This window comes from Pseudoliparis swirei, chromosome 2 (assembly GCF_029220125.1).
Source record: "Pseudoliparis swirei isolate HS2019 ecotype Mariana Trench chromosome 2, NWPU_hadal_v1, whole genome shotgun sequence".
Lineage (NCBI taxonomy): Eukaryota > Metazoa > Chordata > Actinopteri > Perciformes > Liparidae > Pseudoliparis > Pseudoliparis swirei.
Window position 1 is genome coordinate 800,524 of NC_079389.1, and position 25,971 is coordinate 826,494.

General features: G+C 46.1%; 1 protein-coding gene across 3 annotated transcripts in view; it reads left to right on the top strand.

The window, feature by feature from the left end:
• Positions 1 to 25,971, top strand: part of gli2a (GLI family zinc finger 2a) — a 103,057-nt gene that overhangs the window by 11,309 nt on the left and 65,777 nt on the right. For 2 of the 3 annotated variants that reach the window (XM_056432819.1, XM_056432826.1), the window contains exon 2: positions 5,539 to 5,678. In XM_056432819.1, the coding sequence (XP_056288794.1) occupies positions 5,564 to 5,678 (115 nt within the window). In that variant the 5' untranslated portion in view covers positions 5,539 to 5,563. Of the gene's footprint in view, positions 1 to 5,538; positions 5,679 to 25,050; positions 25,203 to 25,971 lie in introns of those variants that run through there. The other variant, XM_056432848.1, reaches the window with a different exon arrangement.

Consider the following 25,971-nt stretch of genomic DNA (forward strand, 5'->3'; position numbering starts at 1 on the left):
TTTTGAGCTGAAAGTAGGTCCTCAATGAGCTGAACAGTTTGAGAATTTGAAGTTTCTACAGTAAACGGTGTTGAAGTAGTTGAACAGTTACCAGTTGGTGAGTTGAATTAAAGGTTTCTCATGAGTACCAGAGAGAGTCCGGCCTTCGTGGTTATAGGGGAGAACAGCTGTATTTTGTATGAGTTATGGAAGCAGTTTTCTGGATCTGGATATAGTGACGGTACAGCTGATGCCGGTGTGGACTCACCACCACCACCACCACCCCTCGCTCCTCCACCTGTGAATACGACCTGGGGGAGGAGGGGTTAGGAGGGTTTGGGAGTTCCTTAAGTTCCTAAGTCATTGGCATCATTCTGTCCTCCTTTTAGTCTTCCCAGAGACAATCCCGGCCAATCCTCAGAACACTTACAGCAGTGCAACAAACACCACGTCAACACCGGCGAAACGCGTCAAACTCATATTTCGTCCTTTGATGGTTGTTATGTCATGCTGCATGAGTTCCTCCATCAGACACCAGAGTAGAGAGGTCTGCAGGTGGCGTAGGGGCAGGAGAGCTCACCTAGAGTGTGTGTGTGTGCGTGTGTGTGTGGCTACGAAAAGAGATCCTACCAGCATACGGATAACAGTGACTGTGAGATAGGAAGGACGAAAGTCAGAAGAGCAAAGCCTGGAGATCTTCAACCAGAGGGCCTCTTTTGATCTGTGTTTGCATTCCTTTCACTGTTGGTGAAAGAGGAGCTGCTGAACGGTAGTGGAGGAGAGCAACACTTGAAACTGAGAAAAACACACACCAGGGCTCAAGAGAGAGAGAGAGAGAGAGAGAGAGAGAGAGAGAGAGAGAGAGAGAGAGAGAGAGAGAGAGAGAGAGAGAGAGAGAGAGAGAGAGAGAGAGAGAGAGAGAGAGAGAGAGAGAGGTGAATTTAGGGGAAATCTACACATGACGCAAATAGACAAAAAAACATGTGTATTTTGGATGAAAATCACAAAATTTACCAGTGCAGGAAAAATCCAATCAAATGGAGCAAGATAATTGCTGAGATAATAACCCGAGTCGCACATGTACAGCTCGGCTCATCTTGCTTTCGATGGAAGTGGTTATTCAGACATTCTTGTTTCAAGGTATGGGCGTTCTCTCTCTCTCTCTTTTTATAAGACGCATGAAGCGGTGGTCCTGCACTGGGAACCAGTGGATCTGCCCCCCTGATGATTCCTTATGGACCTTGGCAGCAGCCAGCACAACAGAGACCTTCCCCATTACCTCAGTGTTTTTGGTGCCTGCTGTGGTGAAGTGGCACGTCTGGATGGAGCATCAGAGTGAAATCCAGACAGAAAGCATCTGCTATCAACTACTTTCCTCTGTTTCATATTTGCCATGCTGTGCACTTAATCCCGCTCAAAAAAAAACCACACTGATGTGTTACCCTTTTTTATTTATGATTCATACAAAATAGAAGCCAGAACATATTCATAACCTCCGTGGCGAGGGTGGACTTAAATGCAAGACTTATCTCACGGCGTTCGCCAAACACTTGGATACAAAAGAAAACGACCGATTCGTCATCAAACTGTGAACGCCCGTGAGATAATTCACCGAAGCGGAGACGTCTCGGAGCGTCGCGTTGTGTGGCGGGAAGGAACAATAACAACACCTCGGGTGAAGGTTTCGGATATGGCTCGTCTAGCCGTGAACAAAAGAAAAGGAAAGCTTCGAAGTGAATGAAATAAATCACTTTGAGCTGTAATGCGCTGAAGATTCTTGTTTGAGGAATTGGCTGCTAGACAGACAACTGCTATGGAAGCCTTTTGCATTTCCCAGACAGACAGTCGATCCTCAGGCATCTTTCTCTTCAATTTGAAGACGTGTTGAGCGCCGTTTATCACTTCCTGTGACCGCTCCTCAAGACACCGCCGTGCAGCAGTCTGATTGATCTCTGTGACGTTTATTCACAAAGGGAAGACCAACGTTGGGCCACTGTGTGTTGTGAGTGGAGGTTTTGCCGGCGGCCCTGGCCTGTGGTCACATATGTGTGTGTGTGTGTGTGTGTGTGGGGGGGCTGCCCAGCCAACCAGAAGATGAGAAAAGAAGTGCACCCTGGTTGTGTGTTTGCCTTTGGCCCCTCTGCCATCTGTCCGCCTGGTTCCTGACACCTGTACCAGCCTGTCAGAGCTGGGACCAGATGGGTCCGTCCGGTCGGGAGACGCCACGGTGGGGAAACAGCTCCACAGAATTAAGGACGGGGGTGGGGGGGTGGGGGCATCCGGGTGAAGTCGTGGCCACCTTTTTGAGAAATGAACTCACATCTAGCAGTTGAATTTAAGCTCGGAGCAAAATTCAACTGCATCGAAGGAGGAGATGGACGGACAGTGGAGACACAGGACACACACTTTGCATTAACGCGACACCTTTTCCGTGTGGAGATTCCAGGGACTCACAGGACCCACATGTGACTTTAGAGAAAGCAAAGACATCTCCGTCACACAGTGTCCCTTATGTGTGCACACAGCTAATAACGGATGAAGTCATGGCTAGGGATTGGTATCGTTTGGTTTTTTCCAATACCGGTGATAAACCGGTACTTTTAAAACGATACCGGTGGGTGTACCGATACTTAAATAAAAAAGAAGAAGCACAATGAGGACATTAAAAACGTCTTCGGCCATATTCCCTGTAAAAGCCGTTATCATGGAGCACTGACAACAAACGGATATCAGATAGTCACGCTCGTAGCTAGCGCTAGCTACCAGCTAGCTTAAACATGGTTATAATGGCTAATTTATGATTTGAAAACCGGTTTTCGGTTTTTGGTACCCAACCCTAGTCATGGCATTGTCCCACTCGCTTGTTTTCTTTTTCGACCGCCCACCTGGCTCAGGAGACAGACGTCCTATCCGTCCCGTTGGCGGCCATGTTTCTTTTCTCAACGAGTAGATGCAACATCCTGTCGGTGACACATCTGGGCCAGCTCTCTCTTCTCTCATTGGCTATTGTGGCTTCCATCACTGTTGCTTTCAGAAAACCGGTTCTGATCCGTAACCCTCTCACACTGAAGGATCTTTAGGGCCGAGCATTTTTCCTGGACCAGCTCCGAATCGCGTATACCCTTGTCGTCCGGAGGAGTGAATGTTAACCAAAATGAGCCCCAGTGTGGGGCCGGGAGTTTTAGATCTCTTGTTTATGTCTAAGTAAATGACCTTTAAAGGTGCTTGTACCCCAAACCTCTCATCATCAAAATTGGCTCGAGGTTCAAAAGGCAATTGGAAAGCAAATAGTTGGCATGCTGTAAAAGCGCAGAAAGAGCTATTAATGCGCTGCCAGATGTTCATCAGACGGAGATGTTAAGGGGAGGATTCTCAGTTATTTTTAAGGGGCAGGCTGCTCGGAAGGCAGAACTCGTTCACGGGCACGTCTCTGCCAAGAGGGCCCCGTCGCCGCCGGGAGAAAAAAAAAGCAGCCAACTGTGAATCCGATAAAAGCCCATGAAAGAAAAACATAAAATTCTCGCACAAAGCCGATGTCAGAGTGACGGAGTTCTCTCCCAAGACGAGACTTGAGGACGTTGTCTTTGGCACCGAGGAAAAAAAAGAAGAAACAGATGCAGCCTCAACCTGTTAGTCGCCCACCTCTAATCGGCTTACACTGGCCCGGTGACAGGCGACTGGCACCTCCAGACACGTCACAATGGAGGACGACATGTTGGATAGCCACATGAAACCCACAACGGCACACGTTCGGCTCGCGGTCACCAGATCACTGAACAATGACTTCTTTTTGTCCCTTTCAAATGACAGCATCAATCTTCAGGCTCGTTACGTGTTTGCGTTTCCATGTTCTCATAGCGTACTAAGAATTTGTTCTTTTGATCCCACTTTTACGGTCTTTCTCTCAGCCAAAAATCACATTTGTTTGTTGCCCTTTCAGGGTGTTGTTTGTGTCTGTTGGACATGAGTCAAGTCGTAAATACTTTTTGTTGACCGGAGAATGATTTTATGTTAAAAAAAAACGTTTTAATCAGCCGGCGTCCCGTACAGCCTCCAACAGGTGTGAGGAGCGGAGCTTCAGATGAACATGTTTCTCACTTTTCCAAAGAAGTCCTTCTGATCTGCACCTGTGAAGCATTAATTATTATAAATAAATCTTTATGTAACCAGGTCAAACCCATTGACATTAAAAATCGCTTTTTCGAAAGGGACCTGGACAAGATAGGCAGCAACAAAAGAAAAACACAGTTACAAACAAAAAAACACAAAATACACATAGTTACAAACTAAAAAACACAAGAAACACACAGTTACAAACAAAAAAACACAAAATACACATAGTTACAAACAAACAAAAAACACAAAATACACATAGTTACAAACTAAAAAACACAAGAAACACACAGTTTCACAAAAAAACACAAAATACACGTAGTGACAAACAAAAAAACACAAGAAACACGTAGAGACAAACAAAAAACACAGGACATGAAAAGCAAAAAGAAACTAAAAGTTAAGTGACATAACAGGTAATTTAATTTGGAAACATTGACATGTTTGGGAACCTGACTCTGCCCCCCCCCCCCCCCCCCCCGACCGATCACATCCACGCTCGTCCAGACATGTTCTTCATGTCCTTCATCTTCTTCATGATCTTCATCTTCTTCATGTTCTTCATCTTCTTCATGTCCTTCATGTCCTTCGTGTCCTTCATGTTCTTCATGTCCTTCATGTTCTTCATGTCCTTCGCACACGCGTCTCGAGAGCAGGTGGGAAGTGGAGAAGAAGCGCTGACCGGCTGTGGGCTGACCTCTCCCGGCGGTCTTGTTTGTCCCCGGGCAGAGGATGATCTTGTAGGTCCCACCAAATCAAACAAGTGGCGCGTTGCCAAGTCATCCGGCCATTCACGCCGACATGAGGAGCTGTTGACTCAGCGCTCGGCCCTTAAAGGGCCACGCGCATTTACCACTGGAGCAGAAGAGGAGCGCGGAGTCATTACATCTCACGGAGGAGCGTCTGTGTGCTCAGGCCTGACCCGCACAATAAATACACACAGCAGAGCGCACACACTACACACAACCGCAGCTCCAGTCACTGCACTGGATTCCTTCATGCTCTGGGGTTTGAAACAGTATTTATTTTACTCTATTTAGCTTAAAGGGGCAATAGAGAATTTTTTTTTTAAAGGATTATGTTTTTATGATTGTTCTTTATGTAAAGCAACAGACTTGTAGTATGAGACACATTTCTACTTTTGTACTCCGGGGGCAAAATGTTGTCTTCTTGTTCTTATTCTTGTTCTTCTTGTTCTTCTTCTTTTTTTTCTTTTTCTTCTTCTTCTTCTTCTTCTTCTTCTTCTTCTTCTTCTTCGTATCAATACGATCATCTAACGAGGTTTCTAGGGTGAATGTCACACCTTGCCGAACACCTTCATGAACTTCACAAGCCCAACAAGGACAACCAAACAACAGCTCTTGTGAACCTATTTCTTACTTCCTGTTGCACAGCCACATCCACGAGCAAACCTTTGAGCCTCACCCTTCTTCTCTTGCTTTCCAGGTCGTGACGGAACTCGGAGGGCATCATGGAGACTTCGTCGCCCACGGCCACTGAGAAGAAGGAGTGTAAGGGTTCAGGTCTGGACGGGAGCAGCTTCTCAGAACTCCCAAAGAAGCCCTCGCCCACCATTCTGACCAGAGGTACAGCTTTCTAATATCCTCACACGAGGCAGAGCCATTGTCATGTGATGTTTCTGTTGGCTTGAGGTTGGTTCCTCAGTTCAATGGAAGGGACCCTGACATTTTCTTTATATTGTCCGAACGTTTAGCAGATGCTCGGGATCGGTCAGATGCTGAGCGTCCCCTCTTGCTGCAGTGTGTGCTTACTGGCAAGGAGGCTTGTTCAACCATGAGTGTTACTGACAGTGGTAGCTACCACGTGGTCAAAGCTGCCGTACTCAGGATTTGTGAGTTAGTACCAGAAGCTTATCGGCAGCGTTTCAGGTCGCTCCAAAAAAAAAAATCACCTCAGCTATTCTGATATAGCAGTCGAGCATCCTTCTGCTCGCGGTAGCATGGCGTTCTCATCCGGTGCAGTGAACTCCAACATGATGGCCGGCCACATAAGTAGCTGGTTGCACATGAAATGAGGAAGACCGAGAGATGAGGCACGCGTGCTTCAGAGATGTCAGAGAATGGCTGATGAAAAAGAGTTATAATGAGGTCGAAAGACCTTGTTCTCACCTCCCAAGTGTAAATTTCATGAATTACTAAAGAAGGCTGGCAAAATAGTGGACAGCGTGGTGTACCAAGAGCCCCCGGATGAAGGCCGGGCGGAGGGAAGTGCACCTTTGAAATGCTAAGGAGGTATCGGATGACATTGTGGCGTTATTTCTGCTTAATGACGGCGGCCCGCCACCAGAGGAGACATTAATTGTTTAGGGATGTGGGGTGAGAAACTAGGCCGGCTCAGCGTTGCCCTCCCTGGCACCGCCACAAAGAGGACACAAGTTTCTCACACCAGCAAAGAAGAAGAAAAAAAAATTGTGCGGTTGCCATGATATGAATTATTTACTTTAATTACACTGTTATGATCATTGTGGTTGAATTTTTATAACCTTGCACCAGTGGAGAAAAAAAATATATGAAGGGGTCTGCTGCACCCATCAGGGTCTGTGTGTGGTAGCTCAGAGGTTGTAGGGGGGGGGGGGGGGGGCACGATTCCCACTATAAAGGGGTCATAATTAAAAGATGCGCGCTCATGTTTTCATTCGTGGATGTGTGATGAAGACTCCTCCTAACGAGGTCTGAGGACCTTGTTCGGGCCTCTGAGGTACAAGTGTTATGAATTACTAACGCCGGCTGGTGGACACTGAACCCCCCCAGGAAGACGCACTGCGTTACTGTTTAATGAAGGGCCTGGTGGCCTGCCATCACCACGCCACACGGGGGAGCGCTAAAAGTAGGACGTTAGCGTGTCATCAAATAGTTTTTCGGCTCTGCTTTTGTTTCCCGATTGGATTATTCTCTCCTTTTTGTATTTGAATTGGCTCGCTACAAAATTAGCATGCATGCGGAAACCAAAATGTGGGGCAAACGTGAATCCGGTAGCTCGGGAACATTTCTTGTAAGATGTCACAAACTGGCTCACTTAAAAAGGTCCTCTTCCGGGCAGCGCACTCGTATTTGAAACGGAATCGCAAAGTACTCCGAGCCGCGCGGACGACATTCGAGGTTTCTGCGAGCCGGAGAAGGAAACCGCTACAATCCAGTCGTGTAATTAAAGCAGAAACATCCCGAGGACATCGCGTTCACAACCAATCCCATCACCTGTTTGATGAGAGCTCACTTTGCTCGTGTTTCACGGAGACGTGCCTCGCCCTGTTCGACATGTCTGCGAGTGTGAAGGCATCACGGAAGAGCGTCTGGCCGCTTCTACGCAGCCGGGGTCCAAGGGGAAGCAAAAGGAAAGACAATAAGGGGCCTAGGATGCTGGCAGATCGGGTTCAGTCCTCGTGATAGGAGTCGGGCTTCTTTCTCCGGGCCTCGTTAATGGTTTTAAATGGGCACCCCACATTTCGTGTGACAGCCTGCGTCCGTCTGGCGGCTACAGGACGTGCTTCCACAGGCAACGCCATTTGCAACCCGACTCCCAGGCCCCGGGGATTTACGAGTCTGTGTCGGCTCGCGCTCCACCGTGTCAGAGTAACATGTGTCCAGATTAGGTACCAGGACTGTAAAACATCTCGTGGTTTCAAAGCGATACCTGTGATGGATGCACACCCCAACCCTACTTCACGACACGAGGCGCTCGGACGCACCGCCCGATCGCAACGCAGATCTGCCAACTTGTTTTTTTACGTCGCTTGTTATATCCCAGGAAAGTTTGCCGGAGAGAATTTTTCCATCATCCCTCACTTGGGTGTTGACTGTACGAGGCCAGTGGAGCAGACACGCTCGCTAACACTGATTATTTCCGCCTAAGCAGTACGTTACATTCATCTTTCTTGGAGTTCAGCCATAGCTTGCGAACGCCTGACGGAGATTGATGTTCTTTCGGCATGAGAAACACATTGTCCACAGATAATTATTCACGGCTTTGATGTATGTAAGGAGGATGCCAATGAGAGGCGGCACAGACAGGAAAGAAATGTCCTCACCTTTGTCAACACTTGCCGAATTACTTGTTCTCAAACAGGAACGCGGCGTTGAATCACCCGACCGTCAGTGGTTCTGCATGAAAACGAATCGACCGCGTCGGACTCGTCGTGGTCACCGGAGCACAGATGGATGCAGAAGAGAAGCCGGGTGTAATTAGTCTTGCGGGGAGTAGAGCACTGGCTTTGCGATAAGGAGCTGTGTGTTAATCATGGCCATCACTGGGCGGGGGGGGGGGGGGGGAGGGTCTCCACCGAGGACTCCGCACTGACCGCAAGGGCTTTCTCTGGAGGGTGCTCTGGAACGGGTCACCCCCCCCTCGTCCCCACCCACCACCACCACCACAACCGCCACAATCTCAGAGAATAGTCCCACAGCAAAGCAGAGCCCCCCCCCCCCATCCACAGGCCTACTCCAAAGGGACGGCCACTAATCTTCCTGAGAAAGAGATTTCTGCCTTTCTTTCTGTGCTCCTAAATGAGGCTCTTACGCTGCTGTGGCTCCACAGAGCGGGTGAGAGGTGGAGGCGAGGTGGTTGGCCGGGGATTCAGTGGCCAGGGTTATGCAGGGATGACCGCATTCAAAGCCAGACCCCTCGCCCCCTCTGGTTTAACTCCTTGGCCCTCCACCTTTAGTTGAAAGAATCATCGGATCCAAGTATTCCACTCGGCCAAAAGAAAAAAGGAAAATGCTGTCGTTCACGAGGGCCATGGACCAGTTCATTATTCCTTTTGGACCTAGAACACACCTGTGGGTTAAGTGCTCAGTACAATCTTTTCTGGGGACGTCAATACCAGCGATTTAGAAGTTGTCACCGTGACCAGTGACATTCCACGATACTCCATACATCATTTGACACCAGTAACCATCATGAAAAACAACTATATACATAAATACACGATACATGTCATGTCCTTGAACATGGACTCCTTTATTATTGTTCGCAGACTGTTTTTGCAAATGTATGATGGATCACTGATGATGCGTCTCTAGTTTCGTTTATGCTGAAGAGAACTTGAACGCCCCATAATGTAACTCAATGTAACCTCTGGCTGTTTCTTTTATTGAGCCACTCAGAACTGTTCTGGCCCAACAGCTGCTGACAGCTAACATTCACTCGCTCTCCTGCATTTGATTTGAACACATATTTGTGTTTCATGAACGCAGCATTTTGAGGGTACTGGATCCATGGTACCTGCGGTTTCAGATCTGTGGCATCGACTTGGTATCAAAATGTTCTCTCAACTCTCCAATCCTGGCTATTTAAGGAAATACTGCAGATCGCGTTACGAGGCTGTACATACAAGAAACACTTCCCCTGAAGGCCTCCAAACATGTCATGGATTTTCTTTTTTAACAGCCACAAAGTCCATATTTGCGTCAGTCTTGAGAAAGAATCACCTCGATCAGGTGTCATCTACAGTAACATTTTGTCGGGGCATCAATAATGCCCCTCCTGATACTTGAGATGAGCTGCGAGCGACAAGCTTACAGGAAGGCCTATTGACCAAGTCCCAGTGTTGTTTATTTTCCTGTCAGGGTCTATACAGCCACACACTGACAGGAACTCACCGCCGTCCTCCAACAATGACTCCAAGAGAGGCCGATATTGTTTCTGTCCCGGAATGACTTCAATTTATGGCCTTCCCCATCTGCAGAGTCAGTTTACACGCTGTGCCTGATATGTCCTGTATGTGCCGGTATACTTGGGACTGCACACACGTTTGCATGGGGTAAAAATCACTGCTGAGTACTGGAATAGCTGACTGTCAGTCTGGGTAACAGATTACTTCAGGTGGCTGTTATTGTAGAAGTTCACTTGGTCTTTTTCTCAGCCCTCAACCCCCTTCCAGGCCTCCAGGCTACATGTCTGTCACTCTTTGACTTACTGGATCTAAAGATAAGATATGTTCCACATTTTTTTTTCATTTGGTTCGTGGACTACGTTTGAATCCTTTTTTTTTCTTTTTCTTTTTTTTCAGAAACTGAAAACACACCGTGAAAGGTTTGAAGTTCTTAGACAAAAACACCTAACCCCGTGGCAGCAACCTGTCAATCACCTCTTAGCCCCGCCCCTAAAGCATCCCCTGCTTCATGGTCGGTTTGACTCTCAATGACCATAACGTACTAAATGATGACGTCATGCTGTATAGAAGAAGACTTGAAACTAGAGACATAAACTCATGTTTACAATGTTTACTGAGGCAATGCATCAAGAGACTTCTATACAACCAGACTTCTCTTTGCTGCCCGGTGAAAGCCTTACAGGGTTTTGATTGGTGAACCCATCAACAAGGGGTTTGAAGTCGTACTTACTACATAGAAGTTCTATTATTACTTAATTTTTTACATTTATTCTAAAGCTAAATTATACACATGTTTCCTAGATTCTTTTTTATGTTTACTTATGTTCTGTTGAATTAAGAAGGCAAAGAAACCACGACATTAATTCAAAGGGGTTCAAAGGGATTCGTTACTCTATCGAGACTCAGGTTCCTAGTTTTGAAAGATAATATCTCAAGACAAATGTTTGTTTTAGTGGATGCTAACAAGATGGTCATCAAGGCAAATATTAGGAAGTAAGTTGTCTGAGAAAATGCCTTTGCTATGCTACCCGAATGGACCAATGGCGGCCTTCCACAGATCTGTAATGCGGTTATGAAACATAAATGGGGCTCAAATGAGAGGACATTTCTTATATTGGCTCCGCCTCTGCTTCAAAGCAGCCAAAAAAGTAACGTGGTACGCTTTGGGCAATGTCTGAGCATATAGAGCTTCCCGCTTGCATTGTCAAGGACTCTAATGACATCTCTGACAAAGCCATAATGCTGGACTGTTTTAATGAGCACTTCATTGCCTCTGGTTCCCTGTTTGACACTCTAAACCATCCACATGAGAAATCCTCTGCTTGTTTGGGTCGCCAGGAAACTGTTGGTGATTCTTTCAGTTTTAAGCCTGTTACTGTTACTGAAGTGCACAAAGCTCTTAAACTTTTAGACACAAGAAAACCGGCAGGTCCAGATAACCTAGAACCATATTTTTTAAAGTTAGCTGCTGATTTTATTGCACCCTCTTTAACATATATTTTTTATCTTTCCTTACTTTCAAACGAAATTCCCCTTATATGGAAGTCTGCCTTTGTTCTCCCCCTGTTAAAAGGAGGAGACCCCACACTTTTAAATAATTACAGGCCTATCTCCAAACTGTCTGTTTTAGCTAAGACACTAGAATCCCTTGTGAGTGAGCAACTTAAGGAGTTTTTAATCATAAACAATATTTTATCTGTCTATCAATCAGGTTTTAGAAAAAAACATAGTACAACCACAGCAGCGTTAAAGGTAGTAAATGATTTTATTGAATTTTTGGACAATAAACACCACTGTGCAGCCCTTTTTATTGATTTGTCCAAGGCTTTCGACACTGTCGATCATGCAGTAATGAAGCAGAGACTTCTTACTATTGGACTGTCAAAACATACTGTCTGTTGGTTTGAAAATTATTTATCAAACCGATCACAGTGTATACAGGCTGAAGGCATCACCTCGAGTTCTCTTGATATAATAAAAGGTGTGCCACAGGGTTCAGTCCTAGGACCACTTTTATTCACAATTTATATTAACAGTATCGGTCAAAATGTGCCAAATGCCAATTTTCACTTTTATGCAGACGATACTGTCATTTACTGCTCTGCTCCTACACAGCATCAGGCTCTCTTACACTTACAAACAGCCTTCGATACTGTGCAACACTCTTTTAATGAGTTGAAATTATTGTTGAATCCTGATAAAACGAAGTTGATGATGTTTACAAACTCAAAAACAAAGCCATTAAACCTTCCAGCTATGATTTCATTTCAGGGCAATGTGATTGAGTCTGTATCATCATATAAATACCTGGGATTCTTGATTGATGACTCTCTCTTTTAAACCTCATATTCAGCAACTTGTGAAGAAGTTGAAAGTGAGGCTGGGTTTCTATTTTTGAAATAAGTCTTGCTTTTCTTTTAATGCTAAAAAGAGACTTGTTGCTGCTACTTTTATGCCTGTGATTGATTATGGTGATGTCTTATATATGCATGCATCTTCTCAATGTCTCCACTCCTTAGATACTGTCTACCATGGAGCATTGAGGTTCATCACTAATCTTAAGGCTCTGACTCACCATTGCTCCCTGTATGCGAGGGTTGGTTGGACTCCTCTGTCCATCCGGAGACAAAATCATTGGCATGTCCTTATTTATAAGGCTATTCTCCACGTACTTCCATCGTATCTTTGGACGCTAATTCAGCTGAAAACCCTGGAAGCTACCATCTTCGCTCTGTGACCTCTGCTCAAGGCCTCCTCTTGCTCTCCGTCCCTCACGTCCGTTTGGAAATGGGGAAAAGAGGTTTTAAGTTTGCTGCTCCTGCAGCTTGGAATTTGCTGCAGACAGACCTGGGTCTCCGGGAACCGGTCTCCTTAGGTGTTTTTAAAAATAGATTGAAAATATTGGAGGGAAATTCATCTCGCTGTAGATGTTTCATATGACGGAGGTATGTGCTCCTGTGTAAGCTGGGTCGTGTTGACTTGAGTCTTAGTTTTGGTTTTATTCATGCTGTGATTTTGTTTTTCGTTTTATATATTGTCTGTCACTGTTTCATGTTGTATTGTATGGAACTTTGTGTGACGTGCTGCTGCTGCTGTCTTGGCCAGGACACTCTTGTAAAGGAGATTTTTAATCTCAATGAGGCATTTCCTGGTTAAATACATTTAAAATTAAAATAAAAAATAGATCTCTCTGTACGTCTGAGGAGTCCACACACACACACACACACACACACACACACACAGGGCCAAAAGACAACATGTTAGTCTCCTCGACGTTTACAAGCAGTGGGAGAGGAGGTGGAGGCAATATATGGATGCTTTAGGGGATTAGCCGACACCCCTCCGCCAGTTTTTTCTCCCCATCCCTCGAGTCTCTTCCTTGTCCCTCGCTCATACTTCCCCTTTTTTCTTTTTGTGCCTCATCCGCTCTTAAACAGAAAGCTCTTTCCCAGCATGCCGAGTGTAATCCATCCCCCTGCCTCGAAGACACTTCCTGCCTGTTTTGTTTGTCAGCTTGAGGGGAATCGGCCCAATAAGGTTACGGCTCTCTCCTCTTCTCCGAGGTGTCGTCCCGGGCAACCGCTTTCTTTTGACGGCTTATCAAAGAGCTCGCTGGTTCGAGGTCCACGCCCACGCATTTCTACACCGTCAGCTCCCCGACCCGGTGTGGCCCACTGGGTCCGTCAGGCTCGAGCCACCGGCCGCCTCGGCTACTTTCATCTCCGCTAACGTGGCCCTGACACTCGCAGTTCAAGTGGAGCAAAACAAACGTCCGAGGAGTTTAGACGCGGTAAAACAAAAATGTGTGCTAGCCGTAAACACGGACGGGAGGCGCTTGTGTAAACAGGCCTGGTTCCTACGGCTGAGTAGGTCTCGAGGCAGACAGTTTGTGGTCCGGGCTCTTCTGGTTCGGACCCCGCACACACACACACACACACACACACACCACTAGCCGCCCTCGCCTCGCCTGAGGACACAGCTGCAGTCCGCCCTCGTCGTGAACGCTGCTGGAGTAAAAGAATCAATCGCGGCGCTGCACGGAGCAAAGAAAAGAAAAGCCCGCTCACGCATGAGGAAGAGTGCAGGTCTGCAGTTGCTGAGGCGTCAGCCGAGAAAACATCAAACAATAAACACCTTAAAGTTTGCGTCAACATGCGTCTCTCCGGGGAGAACGTTTAATCTCCTCGAGAGGAAATTCATTTTGGCCACCAGTGACATTCCTCGTGATGAAGCACTGCTTCTTGTGATTACAGATCTACGGTTCCACTGCTGCTACTCAGCGGCCTGTGCTAGCATTTAGCATTTAGCATTAAGCATTTAGCATTTAGCATTAAGCATTTAGCATTTAGCATTAAGCATTTAGCATTTAGCAATTAGACTGAGAGTCCTGGCCACGGCTCCCACGCATCACCTGTGAGCCAACGGGTCAACGGACTACAACGAGCTGGGATCCAAGCGGTGAAATAAAAGGGGTGTGGCCTAGAAATGACAGCAAACCACGCTGCCCAGTCGGCGGCTACGTTCGCAGCGCAGGCGCCGAGGAATTCCTTTAACAGTTATGAAACTTTGACAATGCGTGGAGCGAGTGAGCGACCGTGAGACCGGTCGTCCACCAATGGACTCAAGACTCAGACGAAGCACAGTGAACTGTGCAACCAGCGCAATGAGCAGATGAGGTTGCCTCAGTAAATACAGTGGACCGCTGTCCCTACCCACAATGCATTGGCACTGGGAACATCGTCTTAAAAACTGGATCGGAGGGGGAAAACTGTTGTTTATCAAATTTGCCTTCCTGTAATTTGTTATAGATTATCTGATTTGACTACATTCTGTACATGAGCAGTATTTATGATACAATCTAATCTCAATTGCATCTCACTGTCTTCTTCTTCACGTGGAGTCGGCGGCTCATTCTTGATCACGTGACCTCAGTGGAATGATGGTCACGTGACATAACAACTGGACATCGAAGACCATGTTCACAGCGACGGAGAGGAGATGTGCTTATTTGATACCTGTCTGAATGATGTCTGTGTGTTCAGTGTGAGACGAGACAGGAAGTGATAATCACGTCTGCTACCCGTGGGTTTCCAGCCAAGCGATCAGCCGCCCGAACCACGAGGTTTGGTTTATATCTTTATCAGCAGCGCGCACACACAGCAAGCAGAGAAAAAACCTGCCTCTCCTCACCCTCCTCCTCACTCTCACTGAGAGCTTTTTGTGCAGTGGCCTCGCGCTGCAATTGTCAAATCACCAGCAGCCGAGCCCAAATTAGCGACAGCTGCCACACTTAGCTTAACACAAAGTTTTATAAAATACACCTCCATGTGGGGTTTTAGGGTGTGAGAAAATAACCTCAACTCAAATGGTAATACAAATACTTCATTGTTTTCACATGACTGACGACTGGGATGTGATTGGATCTCTGATAAGCTCGTAAGTGGATAATGAATATAACTTTTTAAGGAATACCAAATGGCGGCTGGTGTTCCTGCCATTCTTTACTGTGGATTTTTTAAAAAGGACTATAAGCCCCAGTGTCATGTTGTTTGTGAGGAAGTCATTCTGGGCTCCTATTAGTCACACCGCTCTGTAATCACAGCACCGCCGCTCATAAGGCCATTGTATGGTTGTCATAGTCCTCAAAACAAAATGCTGCCACATGTAAAACTGAGTTGTATGCCATTCATCATACAGCTGCAGGAGAAAGGAGCACAGACAGTTATTCTGTAGCAGCTGGGCAGCAGCAGATGATTGAGTGCTACCCCTGACTGGGGTTGGCATTGGAGCTTTCTTTGGTATGACAGAAGCCAATACGAGTCCAGAGACGGGATGTCTGAGACTTAAATATGAAATGATTACACAAACATTACATGTGCTCCTTCGATGATACTTTTACCCAAAGTGCTTTTTTTTCTTTTCTCAATGGCCTCAGTACATGGTTGTGGTGCAGTAAAGTAGATGTTATGGAATATGAACTAGCATTGACCGATATGTCTTCACCATTTATATCTATACAACCCATAGAAACACAACATTGCTTGAAGAAAGTATTTATAATATCCACAATCTTCTTTGTATCGTAAAATATATATCACAGTACCAAAGAAGTCTGTTTTTTTAATTTATTTTTGAAGCTTTCATGAAAACAGTTTCATTGTGATTCTAGTTTTTTGGGGATATTTCACTGGAAACCAGTGTCAGGATATGTTAGGATTTTTAAAAAAAATAGAAATTCAATCCAATCCAATTCAGTTTATTTGTATAGCCCAATTTCACAAATTACAAATTTGTCTCAGAGTGCTTTACAATCTGTACACATAGACATCCCTGCCCCAAAACCTCACATCGGACCAGGAAAAACTCCCAAATAACCCTTCTGGGGGAAATAAAGGGAAGAAACCTTCAGGAGAGCAACAGAGGAGGATCCCTCTCCAGGATGGACAGAACAATAGATGTAATGTGTAGAGAAGGACAGATTTAGAGTTTAAATACATTCAATGAATATGACAGAGTGTATGAATAGTTCATAGTAGGCATATTCCACGATGGAGACCTCCACGATCCATGAAATCATACATGACGCAACGCATTACATGTTACTTTGAGAACATGTAAAGTGTGATATAAATGGCGTCATGTGATGTTTTGGTCCAGCGACAGATGAACATGGAGTTCAAAGTCATCCATTCATACAATACCAACAATGAAAATACACCCAAACTCTTTTCTGTAAACCTCCGTGAATATTATTTTCGAGTTTTGTTCCATGAAGATATACTTACACTTATTTTGCAATCACTGCGACGAGGCCCATCGCTCTGCTTCATCAGCGTTACGTAAGTGGAAGGAGGCGGCCGTCTCTTAAACAGCCTGCGAAGGAGAAGGGTTCATTGAGCGAGGGCCGTGTGTTAGCATAGCGCGTAAGCCGCTTGTGTTTTGTTTGCCAGGTGATTTCCCCGATGCTGTTAGCTAAGTCTGAGAATTCTTGGCGCTGGCTTCAAAGAGCAGCGGGGTCATCCCCTGGCAGCGGCGGATACAGACATGTGTCTCAGGATTTGTAGAGCCGCTGTCACAAAGAGACTCACCCTTCAGTAGAAATGGAAACCATCCATTATTCCACACGGCGGCGAAACAATTAGTCAAGTGACAGAAAAGCTGTTCTTTGATTGGTGTACGTTGAATACTTTTTGGGTTTTTAGACTCAAAACAAAAGAGGCAATGTGAGGACAGCTTGGCTTTGGGGAATTGTGTTGGTAATTTTCAGATTAAACGTTCAGATGGGCAGTTTTCAGAACAGATCACTCTATAAGCAAAACTATCATTAGAGTCAGCCCTATACTTACATTCACACACATTCATATTGTGCAAGGTAATATCCTCTCAGAGTGCATCCACAGATAACTCCAGTACCGCCTCAGACGCTGTTAATTTACAATTTGTTGAGTTGATAGCACCGCCGCAGGATGAATGGGTGCCATCCAGCCTAATGGTGCTTTGATTGTTGCTCCACACAGTAACCGGGTGTCTATTCTTTCATCGCCTTCGCCAGGTTTTCACTTTGTTTGTTTTTTGTCAGCAAGGTGCCGGATGAACTACTGGCGGATCTCCATGAAACTTGATTGAAGGGTGTCGCGTACGTTCTGGAGAGGATCCAAATCCAAATGGGAAGATCCACACATTGTCTTTCACTTATGGTAACGGCTAAGGCAGAGGTCCGCTCGCTCAGAGGGCCCTTCTGTTGTGTGTTTGTGATGCAGCGTCTCTTTTTGAATATGAGTCTCTTCTTCCTTACCAGCTACCAGCTACCAGCCCCGTCTGTTACACATAACGATGTTTATTAACAATGTTTATCGTGACACTTCCACAACGTCCCAGGTGTTACGAAGTTTACGCAACTGTTCCACAACGTCCCGGGTGTTACGAAGTTTACGCAACTGTTCCACAACGTCCCAGGTGTTACGAAGTTTACGTGACTGTTCCACAACGTCCCAGGTGTTACGAAGTTTACGTGACTGTTCCACAACGTCCCAGGTGTTACGAAGTTTACGCAACTCTTCACAACGTCCCAGGTGTTACGAAGTTTACGCAACTGTTCCACAACGTCCCAGGTGTTACGAAGTTTACGTGACTGTTCCACAACGTCCCAGGTGTTACGAAGTTTACGCAACTCTTCACAACGTCCCAGGTGTTACGAAGTTTACGCAACTGTTTACAACGTCCCAGGTGTTACGAAGTTTACGTGACTGTTTACAACGTCCCAGGTGTTACGAAGTTTACGCAACTCTTCACAACGTCCCAGGTGTTACGAAGTTTACGTGACTGTTTACAACGTCCCAGGTGTTACGAAGTTTACGCAACTGTTTACAACGTCCCAGGTGTTACGATGTTTTACATGACTGTTCCACAACAGGGCTAAATAAAAACAACACAAAAAATGTTGGCGTGGAAGGCATCTGTTAGGTTTCAGCCCGGTTTAGTGTGAATATTTAGTCTCACAATCACCACTGGACCCTAAAGGTTTATAGCAGCCGGTCTCCAGATTATAATCTTATCAGAGATTATAAAGTAAACTGTCCTGGTAAAAATATTTTACTGTCTGGCATGTTGTGGCAAGTTCAGCAGTCACACTCGATGCACAGCATATCATATCGCTCGATGCACACCTCCTCAGGGTACTTTTTTTTTAAAGCTTCGACTGAGTGGACCCATTGAGAGAGCATTTGTACATTTTGCTTATCATATTTATTCGTCACCATCTTGACTTAATAATAAATGCCAGGTGTTTTAGCATGTGCTCATCTTGAAGAAGTGAAAAGACAAATTGTATAAACATGTGTGCTGGCAGTGTGTGTGTTTGTGTGCGTGTGTGTGTGTTTCTGGGTATGCTTTATCCATGAGCGCACATTCTCTGAGTGTTAGCTTTGGCAAAACAGGTTTGAGATACTTAAGCGATAAAGCTACTGTAAATCCTCTTTATTCAGCCGAGTTGTAGTCTCAGAGAGAATCTGGCCCATCAGAAATTCCCACGGAACAAAGGGGGTGGAGGGATGGGGGGGGGCGGCAGGCAGGTTGACGGAGAGGAAGAAAGGGAGAGGGTACTCAGCTGAACAGGGGATATTGTTTACATATCAAGACGCTTCCTCTAACTCCCAGGAAAAGCAGTAATTTACCTAGCGAGGTTTTACAGTTTAATTTCTCCATTGTGTGGGGGGATAACGCTTTAATTATAGAGGAGGAAGTGGCCTTAAGCCCCGGACAGCGGGTGACGGCTCACAGAGGGCCTCAGTGAGTTTTGGACCCCCACTTCTCAAGCCTCAATTTGAATGTCTCACTCCCCCCTTGCTGTTCATTAGCACGTGTGGGGTGTCTGGGCGCTTGCCAATTAGTGCTCCGAATCATATTGCCTTCCGTGAGGCCAGAGCGGCTCTACTGGTGGAGACTTCTAGGCGTCTTGGCCCGATGGATGAGGGGTAAGGGTGGGGGTGTGGACGGGGGTCGGAAACCCTTACCGTCTACAGACTGGAAATCACTCTACACAATTACACCGACGACTCTGGTAGTTTGTGTACGGGGGGGGGGGTTCTGAAGGCTCATGTTCAGCAAAGAATGTCTGATAAATATGTTTCCTTCAGAAAAAGATGGCAGAATATTGCTATTCTTGGAACCTACTGATACAACTTTTGCAGAGCAGTTAATGCTAATAACCTCCATCCATGCTTCACACTGATGTCGCTGCACCTCCGGTCTTTGTGAAAGACAAGAATCTGAACGCTGACTCACCTCTGTCTTTCTCTTCCACTCTCTAACTTTCTCTCTCTCACCCTCCTCCTCCTCCCTTCTCGCACTCTGCTGCCACACAGTTACTAGCACCATTAGGCTGTCATAACACGGCACGTATAACCTGAGGTGATCCCAAGATTGAGTGAACCGAGCGTCCCCGGGGGGCGAGGCGCGGCGGCAGCCAAACAGGATTGCTACCTCATGGTCTGGGGTGATGGGTACCACATGCAAGCGGAGGCAACCGTCGGTCCTAATGGGAGCGGACATGTGGCGGTCTGTCAGCGGGAGATCAGATGGCTCGGACCGGCCTATCTATGTACGGAAGAGACACTCAGTCATGGCTCCCCTTGGCCGCCTTGGTCTCGGCATCATTCTCAAGCTAAACCGGCTTATTGGAATTCATACGTTCCACAGACCGGCCATTTTATGTCATCCTCCTCCACTGTCTAGGCCCTATAGGGTACACACGGGTCATTTGACCCATGATTAGCATCTCTAGAAGCTGTGTGCTGCTGTGAAGCGTCCGGGGAGCAGTCAAGGGTTCAGTGTCTCGCTCAAGGGCTCCCCGACATGCAAACGGTCGGTGACGGGGATGGAACCGCGACCTTTATGGATTTCTAAGACTTACGTTTGTTGTTATAAACCACAAGGTTTAAGAATGAACATACACATGGTTTTTTGTTTGTTTTTACAAAAACTCCACATTCCTTGAATTGAGTCTAGTTCGATGGTGGGTCATGTAGGCATCCAGTTTTGACACGAGGGAAGTCATGAAGACACGCAGTTAGTCGCCTGTCGTGCACAACAAATGCGTTGCAATCATAGACTGTAGACAAAGATGGCCGACATGGCATCTCCCCAAAGGCCCCCTAGTGGCTGCCTGTAAACCTGCCTCCTCTCTGGTCGTGGACGGACCTTTGCATAAACTCGTATCCGGGATGTTTTACCTTCATTTGGCTGCATTTATTTCCATTGTTAGTAATGTTAGCACTGTGTCAAATGCACAGTCCATATTTCTCCTCTGCTTCAGAAGCTCTTAAGCTTCTTGAAGCTCCTCCCCTCAACTCCTCACAGGTATCCACCTCTGGAGCAGCTTCGTGAATAACTTTAATCTTTCTGTGGCTCGTCAACGTCCACAGAACTCAAAACAAGATACATGTTTCTCCTGGCCCATTGTGACACTGACACCACCGCACAAGAAGACGAGCTCTCACCAGCCCACCGGGGACTGAGGAAGAATCACAGATTCTTCTGGAGGATCAATTAATGGCAGGAAAGTAGGCCAGTGGCGTTTCTCGACTCCATTGAAAACAGCAGTACGTACCAAAAGTAGGCTACGCCTTACACGGCTGGTGTGTGTCACTTTATCTATACCACAGACCTTTTTCGCTAGCGCACACTTTGGAGTGGATGATGAAAAAGATCTCATGGGCTGAGACATGCAAGTGTTGGTGGGCGTAGGTAGATTGGTGGAAACCAGTGGGTTTTTTAAACCACCAGAAATCACAACAGATTTCGACACCATTTTGAGCCATGATTCCCCCCCCCCCCGAACCACAGCATACAGTGGGACTTTGCATGCTGCGTGCTGTAACTGCTTAATGTGGTTCATTCGAAGTGAGATTAAGAATAATACAGTGGCAGCATGTGGCACCCTTTTCCCCCACGGAAAGAACAAGAGTCGGTTGGTGAAGGTCACGACGGAGCCACATGTGGATCATTATCAAGAGCCAGGCAGCAACAGTTAAAACTTCAATGTGCTCTTAGATTGGGGCTTTGAAGCAGGCCAGAGGAAAGAATGCTTTCTAATCAAGGCATCGCAAAAACAAAAGCCGCAATGCCTACAACTGTAAGACGACCATCTCCGACCTGAGGAGCCAGATGGTTTCTGTTTGTTTGTTTGTTTCTATTGAAGGCAAAACCAAACAAAATAGTGAAAGACTTATAATGATAAGTCAGGTTTTAGTCTTGTGTCTGTTTAGTACCCCTTTGGGGATTCTTTAAGATGTATAAAACAACGTGTTCTAGGTCTAGTCAATGGAACTTTGCAGTGAAAACAGAATTTCCCATGTTTTTTGTTGTTTTTTTCACCTCATTGAATCGAATCAAGATAAGCGTACATCTTTACCCGGGATTTGCTCTGGAGCCTGGAGTTTGGCTCCAGTCCAATCTGTAATTGCTTCACCATGTCACTGCTCAATGGCGCCGTCACTAACACTCAGATGTCATGTGGAACTCCAATTGTTGGTTTTCTTATTACAGACCTCAAAAATCTCAAGGTTTGAAGAAATCCCACTGTTATCATCGCCCGCTGCAGTCAAAGAAATACATTCTTAACTCACTTTGTGTGTTGATAGAAACTCTCTGGCAGTAATTCCGTCTTGAAGTGGACTCAATGACAGAGTAAGATGGCCTTTAGTCATAATTCTTAAGTATGGGTCACCAAACGTGGGTATATTATTATAATACAGGATAGATTGTGTAATTAGAATATGAAATGTTTAGTTTTGATTGTCTATGTCTCAACTTCTGATGCAGTTGGTCCCAACAGGCTTAAAGGCATCCACCGAGGGTTTACGTTGATTAAAGGTTGAGTTCTCACAAAAGGAAAATTAAACAAAGAAAAGGGAATAGCAGGAGAGGCCAAGTTATTCTAACCTTTCATTTCTTTATGGGCGAAGCTGCAACAAAGTGATGAGTGCTTCCTGGAATGAAACGGGGGGAAACATAGTTCAGTGAAGAGCCCTTTGAAGAAAAACAAATGAAATTTCAATAATTCAAGAATAAAATAAATGTTGGTCAATATAGTTCTTTTTTTAAAATATATATATATATATATATTTAAAAAATATTTATATGCTTTATTGATGATAATGCACACTATGATATACAGGGATCAAAGAACAAGTATTTTCATTTGTTGTGTACGTGTTAGTCAGTTTACAATTGTAAAGAAGAAAACATGAAAGTAAAACAGAAAAAAAAGTAAAGAAATAAATAAAAGATACAAATAGTAACAAAGGCCAAACTAAATAAATAATTACTATAGTTTTTGAACAGTTGTTTTTCTTCTCATGCAGATGGCAAAAATATTACGAGGCGGAAAAGCAAAAGGCGACCCACATTCTTCTGCACCGCAAACAAAGGCCACAGCCAATCACGGTGTGCGGAATAACTTGAATTGCGCCGCTTTAAAAGGATTATAAACTAACAAGGAAGTTAGTTGTAGTGCTAATCAAGACGGCAAACTAATTACTCCTATCAACCTTGCCCCTCCACAATAAAAGCCTTTTATTGGCAGGCTATATTTGGCATGTAGTGTCATGTATTCATGACACTCCCCAGTGTGTGAAGGCCTTTATACTGGAAGTTACACATCTGTCACTCACTGACGGAGACTCAGTTCAGTCTCCCGAGCAGTAGCACAGGACTTGTGCTTTCAGCCCGTCCACAATGAGGCCCTCATCTCTCTGTAATTACAGCCCGGTCGCCTACGTCTCTCTTAGTTTCAGGTTGCACGAGGACCAGGGAACCAGGGAGTTCCGGCTTTAATCAGAACCTGCATGCTTTAGCTACGTTTTCAAGCTACTTGATTGTATCGCTGTCGTCGCCCATTTCCATTCTCCTTTTCATTTGGGCCCGAAGCTCCCCAAAGTGCCCCGTAAAACGTTTTGATCAAACGCCCCGACGTGGAATTGGAGTCTTGTATTCTGAGATTTGTTCCTGTTTTGACATGTTCGCTGAAACATTGTTGGGGTACATCTGAGTCGTTTAGAGCAAACCAACACAAAATGCAGTCCAGATGAGGAGAGAAAGGGAATCCGATGGTTTTGATATAAGAGCCAGGCCCTTTGTTCTTGGTCCATATGAGCACGGAAAGCTTTGAAGTCCAACGTTGCTCTGACGTTGAAGTCCCCACTGGCATCATTGAGGACATTTCAATATTATTCAATGACCTCGTGAACGTTTCCTGTTTGACAAATACATCTTTTGTGATCACTAATGGCCTATTGAGCAATATGAATAACTTATATTATTTCAATAACGTCATAAACTTGATGTGAACATGGTCTATAGCACGATGCCCTGACCAGTATGAGGACTTTTAGAACAACGCTCATTTGATTCTATTGAATTATGAAGTGTAACTAGTAACTACTGGATAGCTGTCAAATGAATGGGGCGACTGTTGGTCGGTGGTTAGCAGATCCTTCTTTCAATCAGGGGGTTGGCGGTTCAATCCCCTCCCTCGTCGATGTGTCCTTAAGCAAGGCTTAACCCTGAATTGCTCCCCTACGGTGTATGAATGCAACATGATTGTAAGTCACTTTGGATAAATGTAATGGAATGTAATGGAGGAGAAAGACAGTTGGACCCTAACCCAGTGGAGTCGCAGGACATAACGGTTTTGAATGTGGATTTCGGTGCTCCGTGTGGCCATAAACGGTAGTGTTTCAAGTCCTCATCCTACTGCAGTCAGGGTGTGAGGATTGCAGTATCTCCTCCTCCTTTTTTCTGTTTGTTTGTCTATCGGTCTGTCTTCCTGGATGGGCGTGGTTGACCTACATTCCGTTTTTCCATCAACTCACCTCCGCTCCTGTTTCTCATCATCACTGATTACACCACTCACCTACAGCTGCTTAAAACCCCGGTTCGACCATCAGACTTCGCCAGTTCTACGTATACTCTCAGTGAGATCCACATCCACTCCATCCTGCCTGCCACGTCCAAGCCAACCTCCATCTCAGCTGCTGCTCCCGGGTTTTCCTACTCAGCTCAGAGTTTTGTTTTTCTCCTGCCTGTTTTTGTGGAATTAATAAATCCAGCTCTTTTGGTTACACTCCACCCAAAGTCTCCGTCCCAGTGTTTCTGCATAGCGGGTTCTCCTTTTGTGTCTCTCCCCGCGGAGTCCTAACAGTAGAACTGGCCAACTATGAACCCCGCAGGATCTGGAACGGAATCCACTCCAATACTACATGCCCTCTCCAGTCAGGGGACTCTCCTGGGTGAGCATGAGAAACTTTTACAGATTTTGGTGGAGAGCAATCGATCCATGGCTCACCACGTCTCCGAGTTGGCTTGCCAGGTCTCCGCTCTTACCACATCAACGCTAGCTGATCGGGCTATTTCCCGTTCACCCCCTTTGCCCTCTCCTCGCCAGGATTTTCCAATCTGCGACCCTGAGCCTTTCCACGGAGAGGTGGAGAAATGTAGAGGTTTTTTCTTTCAGTGCAGAAAGGTGTTTCGCCAGCGTCCTGTTGCTTTTGCTTCCGATGCAACAAGGATTAATTTTATTTTGGGGTTGCTCCGCGGAAGAGCTCTAACCTGGGCTCAGGCCTTAGACTCTTCAGTGGACTTGACACTTTTCTTTTGAGGACTTTGCTGCCCGGTTTTCGTCCGTTTTGACCACCCCAATTTCTCGGGCTCCGCGGAGAATAAGCTGCTCAGCTTACGACAGGGAGGCCGGACAGTGGCGGACTATTCCATAGAGTTCCACACACTGCTGCAGAGGCTCGTTGGACGAGGCGCCTCTCAGCGGTGTTTTTGAGAGGTTTGAGTGACCAGCTTCGGGACGAATTAGCAGCGCGAGACATTCCATCGGATCTCACTGAGCTGATTTCTTTGGTTTCTCGCCTGGACTGTCGCCTGCGGGAGCACCGAGCGGAGCAAACACGGAGGGGTTCACCAGCTCCACACAGTAAGCCTAGTGTTTCTTTTTCTCCTGCTAACGCTGTGTTTAGACCTCCATCTTTTTCTCCGCCGTCCAGCGTGCGCACCTCTTCTCAGGAGGAGCCCATGCAACTGGGTCGAGCTAGACTTTCTCTGGAGGAACGTCAGCGCCGGATAGATGCAGGCCAATGCCTGTACTGTGGAAAGACTGGGCATGTTATTTCCAACTGCTCAGTACGCCCAAACTGGGAGGCTCGTCAGTGAGATTGGGGTCCCTGACGAGTCCACTAGAACCTTCTCGTTCCCCATCATTACTTCGTTTCCTAATTCCCGCCAAACTCTGTGTTAGCTCTATGACGTTGCCTCTCCAGGCTCTCATTGACTCTGGGGCGGAGGATAGCTTCTTGGACCGTGAGCTAGCTGAGCAGCTGGGACTATGCCTGGAGCCTCTAGAAAGACCGCTAACAGCTTATGCTCTTAATGGCCAAATCATTTCCTCAGTCACAGCACAGACAGCCCTGGTGACTTTAATCACCTCCGAAACCACCGTGAACTCATTCAGTTTAAGGTAATATCCTCTCCTTCCACACCTCTGGTTTTGGGTTACCCGTGGCTACGTACACAATCCACACATAGATTGGGCTAAGGGGAGGATAATTGAGTGGGATGATTTCTGTCTCGCTAACTGCCTGTGTTCTGCTATACCATCTCCATCAGTTTCTCCAGTTCCTGTTGTCTGCTCTGATGCATCTGTAGATTTGACTGGTGTCCCTGCGATCTACCACGACCTGAGTTGG